Below are 10,000 nucleotides of genomic sequence, written 5' to 3'. Positions count from 1 at the left end.
ACGTATCTGTGGTGTTTATTATCAAGAGCAACAGACCCTCCAGATATAAAGTCTCAAGACCAGGGTATTATGCACACCCCAAAATCCAAACGTATTCCTACCCCATTTATTAGCACTTTGGGTCAATAGCAAGAACTCTGGTTGTGTGAGGGTTTTGTGGTCTCTGAGCGATGATATACAGTGGATATTTTTGTCATTTAGTGGTAATTATGAGGCTGTTGCAGCTGTATTTGTGTGTGACTATTTCATTCTCTATAAGATAACGGTGTCCATTTCCCTCTATACCTGTGGATCTCGATCAGTAATTATAATCCAGTAATGACAGGTGTCCCACATATGAGACACCCGAAAAGAAATTGCTGGCTTCGAAATATACCGGCGGTAATGGGTGAACCATTTACATCATAATGACCTTAGATGTGTAGCACATTTATTTGTTTCAGTCATTAACCATTAACCACCCTTACCAACATTCAGAGGGACTTTTATTGTTAAATAAGCTTTGTGATATGGAGTTGTGGACTTTGTCTCTAGCGTGTGCCTCTGTACTGTAAAGAATTACCGATAGTAGAGAGTGAAAGGAATCCATCCATATCGATATTATCTTGATTGGTTTTGCAAAGGTATTCTGAATATTTACTTATTGATAGTTATGCATAGGGTTTTTGATCTAGGGTATACATGCTCCCTGGAGGTATACCAGTGGTGTGATTTGTACACTGCACATAGTTATATCAAGGTGTCTGGAACCCGTAGAAAGAGAAATATTAACCCAGTGCCAATGGGTAAAATTGTTTGGCAAGTTGACGTAAGAACGGGATTGTTGGCGCACATCGGCTGTTTCCCCTGTTTGCACACAGCCTGATTGGTAGTTTGCAAGCAACATTTGACTCCTAAAAGCTTTTATTTTGCTATAATTTATTAAAACATTATAATTTTGAAGGTTTACCTTCATTAGAGGTGTCATTGCCTAAAATCTTTACCATATAATGAAGCCGCTACTATCGGAGAAAAATTAACTCCATCTGATGAGCCAGTGGCACAGGAATAGGCATGATACAATGCCATCCGTTTTTCAGTCCATAACAACCTTGGCGTGTACATACGTGCCACCCGTTGGCTACGGGTTAAATATCAGTGACTGAAATTTGCCACCATATTTCACACATGGATAAGCTATGTAGCATTATGCACAGAAGCACTGTTTGTAAAGCCTGCTACAGTAAAGCATAAATGCATATTCAATCATTTTAACACCATGTAGAAATGATATGTACTAGTTGATCTTCATTAACCCAGTGTTGCTGAGGATGTATTAATATGCCATGCCCATGGTGAGCTTAGTTTATGATTTGGTCTTTACATACAGATGGCTCCACAAGTGTTTTGTCACCAAAGAATGAATTTCTATTTATCTCACCTCTTACCCTTTCCCCTGATCTTTGTAAATATATTTTATTTTATATTGCCATTAGTATTATTAATGGCTCTGTAATGGTTATAATGTCAACAATAGTATTAACAGTATCAGTATTGACAGCATAAAAAAAAATATCACAATTCCCCTTGCAGCATTGGGTTAACATGATTGATAAGACAGTGTCAGAATTCATTATTGTTCTGAATTCATGTGTACAGGCAGTATTCTGTGTGTTTGAAAAGGGTAGAAAAGGGAAAAGGCACAGTATAAGTTGCATACTGACCATCTATATGAATTAGAGACATGACTTTGTTTCGTAATTTACTTCCTTATTTGATATTTAAAAATAGTATTGCAGTGCTATTTTGGGTAGTCAGTTTCATTACTTTAGTTAAGGCTAGTATGATTCATTGAAGGAAAAGGGTTATGCCAAAACACCTCAATATATTATGATTAACCCATTAATGCCGGTACATTTTAAAGCCAAAAATGATATATTCCTGGCGGCTACAAAATCGGTGTGTGTCTTCGAAAACAAGTTGGCAGAATTTCCATAAGCAGCCATTCCAATGCTAATTATTGCATCTGAGTTCTCAAGCTTGTGTATAAATTTTCTGTGCTCAAACTGGTTATAACCATTCGAATTGCTCTGCACAACACCAATTGTGGTGGCTCTTATAATGTATTTTACAGGAGCTACCCTGCCTACAAGTTGAAATCTGACATAGCAGTTCTCGGATTCAGTTTAGGCTAAACAGGAAGCATGCCAATTTAAGTCTTGCTCTTGCTACCTATTCCAGTGCTGCCCATCACTCCACTCCTCTCCCTTCTTCCCAATATGTCAACATTGCTCCAGTTTTTTTCCCCCTACCCCTTTCCATCCTACCTCTACTACCTGTCGTCTCCACTCAAATTATTTTGCCATTCCAAGTCCAGATACTCCAATCTCTTCCACTTCACCAGTGCTTACCCGTCCTCTTCACTTTAACTGTCACACTAGGCAATATAAACATTCCGCTCCCATTCTCGTCCTCATAAGAAAAGCTTTGTTTTTTTAGACCTCTCCACATAGCTCCCTCTTTCTCCCACTCCCAGCACATCCCATCCTCCCTTCTCCATCTGCACCATCTCTTCTTTTTTCCCTGTTATCCTTTCTGCTCCCACGCGGATGCTCATCTGACTCCTTTCTTGTCACAGCAGTGTCTTTCCACCTGACAATTATCCTGATACTTCCCGTCTGTCCTCTCCAACAACCATTTCTACCTTTACTACCTATTGATGCCTCATAATGGCTCTTTAGCACTCTGCCCCATGCAGTGTTACTCTTCCTTCCTTAGATGCATAAAAACTTTCCATATGATTTGATTGCCCTTTGCCATCAACCCCTTCCCCCTTATACTAATCCCTGCTCTACTCCATTTGCTCCCTCTTTTTACCCTTTTCACTGCTATGTATAAAGCACACTACTACCTTTGACATCTAATGCTCTTTGTCCTAAGCTTTAACTCCTCTACCGTCTCAATACTTTGTTCATTCAAAAGTAGCAAATAAGCAAATCTGATTATAGGAGGTATTCAGATAATTGGCTCAGGGAAACAAAGTTTTGGGGAAATGGGGATGTTTGCCAGAAAGTCACTTGACATGTCATTCATTACAAGTTGTAGCTTGTACTCACCATGTTCAATCACAAAAAGAAAATAGGATAGAACAAAACTAAGATGTGCTTGCATTATTAGCTTTGGGAGACAAAGGGGTACAGGAAAGTGGGAGGAAAGGGGTGAATTTGGAGGTGTGCAGCTGGAAGAAACGTTAATCAGTACCAAAAATACTAATTTTTAATATCTACTGATAGAAAAAAGGAGAAAATAACCTGCCAATTTTTGCAAGGTTACACAGTTGAGTATTCTCAGATTGGATGCAGTTTCTCCAAAAGTACTTAATTGATGATTATCAAACTTTCAGGGTCAAATCAAGAGACATATTCTAAGCAAAGGTGATTTCATGTTCATATATGAATACTTCTACACCTATCAGAATTTTTTTTCCCAATTTTGGAGTTAGGAGACAGGAATTTATCCACGTTTGCCATTTGTAAAAGATTTCTAAGTACTTTTTTTTAGATAATTAAGACCCTCAGAAAATAGGTGAAAATTCATATAAAACTAGAAAAAAGAGAGATAGAGAGAATCCAGATTCCAGTCTGTTTTTAAGCAGGTATAAGGAAGGTCTAAATAGGTTAAAGAGGTGGCTAGAATATATCATTCCCTAGTTTCCACAAACTATGTTAATATATGGTAGGTCTCCAAACTTAATAATTTTTTAATGAATCCCAAAGGTAACGAAATTTGCATTTGTTTTGTCGTACCGAAGGATAGAGGATTCTAAGAATTAAAAGATTACTCCTGTTACTCTTTTCTGGTAAATCTCCTTGATAAAATATTTTCCTATGCAATTTTTAGCAATTTGCAGTCTTAATCATTTTTTCTAAACTCAAGACTAAGGATTCTTAATCATGTGCATCTTTTGAGGAACTTTAGACTATGTACTCTTGATTCTTTGAAATGTGTTTTTAAGAAATGTATGTTGGCAAATTTTAACAAAATAGCTAAATTGGTATTTTTTTTTTTTTTTTTTTATTCATAAGAAGTTGCCAAAAAATGTATAAATATATTCAAGTTTGTAACATCTTATTTTTATATTGAAAGAACAATGTAGCAAATCTTCCCAGTTTTCATTTAAGTATTTTAGGTCATATTTGGCCTTGTTTTGTATGATTATCCACCTTGGCTTTCAAAATATGTTTCAGTATCCTCTCTAAATTCTTTAAAATATAGGTAGATGCCATGCATTAAAGAGATAAAATGCTTTAGCTCATGCACACAGTAGTTTAATGCTAACTGTGCAATGTGCTTGATCCAGTTTGTTTTATTCTTGTTTACTTATCAAAAATAATGAAAAAACTTCATATGACATTAATTTTGTCCATGACTTCACTAAGAACATTTGTCTGCATCATCTAGTAAGTGCTAATACTTTTAACTCATTTAAATTTGTGTTCAGTTTGGACCATTATCATTGATCAAAAGAATCTTATTTATAAACAGCAAATCCTGTGAAGAAATGGTTAACATTATATGTGAACCAATTAAGTTGATATTATTTTGGAACACTGTGACCTAAAGTTTGTGATGTTTGGTGAAGAAAGTTTCTTGGAGAATTGATTTCAGAAACATAAAAGGGGATTGACTTTTATGCATAAATTAAGATGTAAAAGATTCACCTTTGATATGTTTACTTTTATTTGATTATTGTTTTTGGGAGGACTGTTTAGAAAATGGTTAGCAGCCAAGCACTTTAATGAGTGTGTGCTTGCATAGGCACATTTAGATACTGTATGTCCTTTTTTTTTGTGTGTGTGTGTGTTTGTGTGTGCAGATATGTGTGAGAGAGATTAATATTTTTCATCTAGTCTTGCTCTTACCACCTATTTACTTTTCAAAACCTTTTAGATTTTAGAAATATACCTAAATGGTTAATACAGTTAAGTGGTAGTTATGAATTATTAAATGATTTAGCTAGAATATGAGTGTTGTGGGATTACATTCAGAAAAGGCACTAAAATCCCTAAATTACTTTTTTGGATTTTCATATTCAAACACTTACAGATATTCTTTTTTCCAGTGACAGTCACTGCCGCCAAGATGCCTCCTAGGAAGAAACAAGAAGAGACAGACAAGCAGACTCGTATTGCTATCGTCAACAGCGAGAAATGCAAGCCAAAACGATGCCGTCAGGAATGCAAAAAGTCGTGTCCTGTGGTGAGAATGGGTAAACTCTGCATTGAGGTCACCATCAATGACAAGCTAGCATCCATCAGTGAGGAGCTTTGCATTGGATGTGGTATATGTGTGAAGAAGTGCCCATTTGATGCCATTATGATTATCAACTTGCCCAGTAACTTGGAGAAGGAAACAGTCCACCGTTACAACAAGAATTCCTTCAAGCTTCATCGACTTCCTGTTCCACGCCGAGGTGAAGTCCTGGGATTGGTTGGCACAAATGGAATTGGGAAGTCGACGGCACTAAAGATCTTGGCTGGAAAACTGAAACCCAATCTAGGTCGCTTTGCAGATCCACCAGATTGGACTGATATTCTTACCTACTTCCGTGGTAATGAACTGCAGAATTACTTCACTCGCATCTTGGAAGATGATTTGAAGGCCATCATCAAGCCTCAGTATGTAGACCAGATTCCCAAAGCTGTCAAAGGCTCTGTCAAAGATCTGCTTAACAAAAAGAGTGATATTGGTAACTTGGATGAGATGCTCACTGTCCTGGATCTGCGAAGTGTCTTAGTGCGCAACATAGAAGATTTGTCTGGAGGAGAACTGCAGAGGTTTGCAATTGCAATGGTGTGCATTCAGAGAGCTAATATTTATATGTTTGATGAGCCATCCTCATATCTTGACGTCAAACAGCGTTTGAATGCCTCTCGTGCCATTCGCTCCATGGTGAAAGAGGATAACTATGTGGTGGTGGTGGAGCATGACTTGGCTGTGTTAGATTATCTTTCTGATTTCATCTGTTGTTTGTATGGCCAGCCAGGTGCATATGGAGTGGTCACTGTACCATTCTCAGTGAGGGAGGGTATCAATGTTTTCCTTGATGGCTTTGTTCCAACAGAAAATCTTAGGTTCAGAGAAGAGTCTCTCACCTTCAAAGTATCTGATCAGCTGAGTGAAGAAGAAATCAAGAGAATGTGTCGCTTGAAGTATCCCAAAATGACTAAGAAAATGGGTGACTTCCATCTTACAATAGATGCTGGCAACTTCACAGATTCAGAAATTATGGTGCTGCTAGGGGAAAATGGAACTGGAAAAACTACATTCATCCGAATGCTTGCAGGACGATTGGAACCTGATGAAGGGAAGTCTGATTTACCAGAGCTGCACATATCTTACAAGCCACAGAAGATCAGCCCTAAAAGTCAGTCTACTGTGCGGCAGCTGCTTCATGACAAGATCAGAGATGCATATATTCTCCCTCAGTTTGTTACTGATGTAATGAAACCTATGAAGATTGAAGAGCTCTTTGATCAAGAAGTCCAGCATCTTTCTGGAGGAGAATTGCAGCGTGTGGCGTTGACTTTGTGTCTAGGTGTTCCTGCAGCAGTTTATCTTATTGATGAACCGTCTGCTTACTTAGACTCAGAACAGCGTTTAGCTGCTGCTAAGGTCATAAAGCGTTTCATTATGCACGCCAAGAAGACTGCTTTTGTTGTAGAGCACGATTTCATTATGGCTACATACCTGGCAGACAGAGTCATTGTGTTTGAGGGTCAGCCATCAGTCAGGACATTGGCCAATGCACCCCAGACACTGGTGTCTGGAATGAACAAGTTCTTGGAGATGTTAGGAATCACTTTCAGACGTGATCCTAACAACTTTAGGCCTCGTATCAACAAGGACAGTAGCCAGAAAGATGTTGAACAGAAGAACTCTGGCAATTACTTCTTCCTTGATGTTGAAGGCAAAGGGGACTCAAAGAATGATAAAAAGCACTGAAATTTAATATCATTGGTGCTTACAATTTTATTAGAAATGCAGCTCTGGCTCCAAGCCACATACCATGAGCCATGCAGTGCTCTCATATTCAGACATGGTGGATATAGATGTAGGAGCACAACTATCAGCAACCTCCCCATCATTCAGGCAAGAGCAACAACAACTGAAGGGAGTACTACTGCAGCTGCATTTGTCTGCTATTAGATCTGTCAATATTGACTGTAAGGTTCCATCCATATTTTTTTTTTTTTTTTTCCATTGTGGAATTTCCTGCCTTGAGTGATTGTAAAAACATTTCAAATTCTAAACCCTGTAACAGCAGTAAAGATTGTTCCATCCATTTCAATTTGTGTAAAGAATTGTAACAGATTGCATTAATGCAGCAATAGGGAGAATGAACAGCAGTACATCAGTATCTCCTGCCAAACCTTCATACATGACATTATCTACACTGTTCTGTCATAAAAACAATACAAATAATTCAACATGTCTTTAATGTTGATATTATAACTTGTATGTTTATTTTTACAATGTAATAGTAAATGATTTTAGATGGTTGATTGTTTTCCCTGTAATGCATACTCTTTAATTGTTGGAGCCTGAAGGTTGTCTGCACCACCCAAGGACATAGCTGTTTGCTATATTTCCAATATGAAAATTACAAGCTGACTAAGGGCTGCATCTGCTCATATCTCCAAACATATTGTTATTTTTAAGTGGTCCAAATTATGTTTATATTATATTGTGAGGTCAATATTGAAATGGCAGTGATGGTACATTTGTTTCCTTAAGCCTTCCAAACTTCATGATTTGAGTCAAGAAAATCTAGAGAGATTCTGATAAACAATTTTATAAAAAGTGAAATTGTGGATATACACAGCAGTGTCATCAAACTGCCCAGGTGCCAAACATATTTAATAAGAAATGCAGTGGAAAATTTATTGAGTTTTTAATTGGCAAATTAATGTTCTGAAATGGCAAAAGTGAGTTGTTTAATTAAAAGAAATACATTTTATCTTTAGGGCCATTCTGTTGTAATAAACAACCAAGTTTATACTTTAGTAAACATTAGCTGGTTCTTTTATCATATTTATTTTAAAGCAGTCTTTAAAATGTATGAAGACTCCGAACATGAGATCTTAATTTGAAATAGAAGTCGAGGTGTTTGAAAATGAAGAGTGGTTGCATATCTACATAACGTATTATTGTTGTTCATCACACAATATGGTATCCATGCTTCATATATTTTTATCAAGATATACATAGGTCTTGGGTTGGCTTCAAATTCAACTCTTCAGTAAGCAGCAACCTTGAACACCTTCTTTCATTATATAGTAATTTAAGAAAAGAGTTAAAGGTAATATTTATAAAGAGGATTTTGGCATGTTTTTATCTTAATTTTGGTTTGACAATATCAAATCACAGTTGGCAGTCCATGGTATAGAAAATACATCATGTCTACACACATTTTGCAAGTGCCATAACATCCCTTTGACATGACACAGAAAAGCCAGTAAATGAGAGATTGAGCCATTTGCTTATCATCCAATTCCTTTTTCGTTGCTGTCATGGAGAACCTCTCACAATCCATAAAACCTATCAGCAGTCTATAAGATGCAAACCAGTTTTATCTGTCAGCACGACAGAAACGGTTAAGATTTTGCTGGATACCCAGCATACATTCCAGCCACCAACTATTACCCTCACCAAAACTTTATTCTATAACCACTGGCAGTCATTTTGGTCAGGTCTGACCACCAATAAATTTCAAACCATTAAAACCTTCCATCTCTTCTTGGTCGTCCCCATACCACCAGAACACGCTTGGAAACTGCTCTTGTCCATTAACGAATTGGGTGCACCCACCCAGTGACATGCAGAAATATGGTGATGCCTGGGGCCAATTCCTTGATTGCATGCCCCAAGACTCAAGTTTAAGGCCTAGTTCTGAGAAATATGAGAAGGGAGATATTTTGATAATGTAAACACAGATAAAACATGAAATAAACACTTCATTCAAATGAAATATGAATTTCAAAGGCACTCTGAACGCTACTGCACCCGCCTCACGCATGCATATCACATGCTATGCCCCATCCCACCTTTATGCTTCCCATGCAATACTCTTTCAGTTCTACATAATCTACTATCCTGTCCCCTCATTACTGAAGCCCTCGCTTTTCCTAATTTGCCTTCTATTCCTTGGCCCCCAACCTGTCGGACATCATGGAACCTTCAACCTTTTCAAATGATGGCCTGTTCTTCCTCGGATGCATAAATACCCTCCATCGAATGTAATCACCCTTTACCCTTAACCCTTCATTCAACACCTAACCTACCCCATATACTCCCACTCTTTCTACCCCCATTCACTACCATACTATCTTACATTGCCATACGACCATTAGAACCTTTGCTACTTTGTTCTAATAAAGAACTCCTTTAAGCCCCTTTTACCCTAATATTTTACCGTAGTGCCATATGACCTTTGGTTTCAAGCATAATCCCTTGTTTAAAAAGAAAAAAGCAATAATCATTCTCGCTGGAGACGTTAGAGCCCACAGAGCGTGTCGCATGGCTCGTCTGAACGGCGATCGGGATTTGCGTCGTTTCTTGGTGCGCAGGGATCGGACTCTGCAGAGAAAGGATAAGGAACAGTTCATCAAGAACCTTGCCTAGGAGGTAGAAAGTCATTTCCTAGTAAATGACCTTCGGCATGTCTTCCAAGTCCTGAGAAAACTGAACTTCAATCCATTCTCACAGATGTATGCAGTCCGCTCAGCAGTCAGTCTAGATGCACGGGATGTCGCAATTCCTGTGCCTGATCCACCCGTCAGTGAAGATCCCCCTACCCTGACTGAAGTTGGGGATGTGTGATATCCCTGCTGAACTGCTAAATGATGGGGGTGAGCCTATGGCACGGGACTTGCATGCTGTCCTAGTTGCCATTTGGCAGTCCGGTTCTATTCCCTCTGACCTGTTGAAGGGCGTGGTCATCCCTCTCTGGAAGGGGAAA

The 10,000-nt window shown here is 38.2% G+C and overlaps 1 protein-coding gene across 3 annotated transcripts in view; it reads left to right on the top strand.

Annotated features, from left to right (window-relative positions):
- The window catches only part of pix (ATP-binding cassette sub-family E member 1 pix), a 9,026-nt gene extending 1,266 nt beyond the window's left edge, over positions 1 to 7,760 (top strand). For all 3 annotated transcript variants that reach the window (XM_027382222.2, XM_027382230.2, XM_027382207.2), the window contains exon 2: positions 5,102 to 7,760. In XM_027382222.2, the coding sequence (XP_027238023.1) occupies positions 5,122 to 6,984 (1,863 nt within the window). In that variant the 5' untranslated portion in view covers positions 5,102 to 5,121 and the 3' untranslated portion in view covers positions 6,985 to 7,760. The remainder of the gene's footprint in view (positions 1 to 5,101) is intronic.
- The last annotated feature ends 2,240 nt before the right edge of the window (positions 7,761 to 10,000 follow it).

This window comes from Penaeus vannamei, chromosome 11 (assembly GCF_042767895.1).
Source record: "Penaeus vannamei isolate JL-2024 chromosome 11, ASM4276789v1, whole genome shotgun sequence".
Classification (NCBI taxonomy): domain Eukaryota; kingdom Metazoa; phylum Arthropoda; class Malacostraca; order Decapoda; family Penaeidae; genus Penaeus; species Penaeus vannamei.
This window is presented reverse-complemented; position numbering and strand designations above follow the sequence as displayed.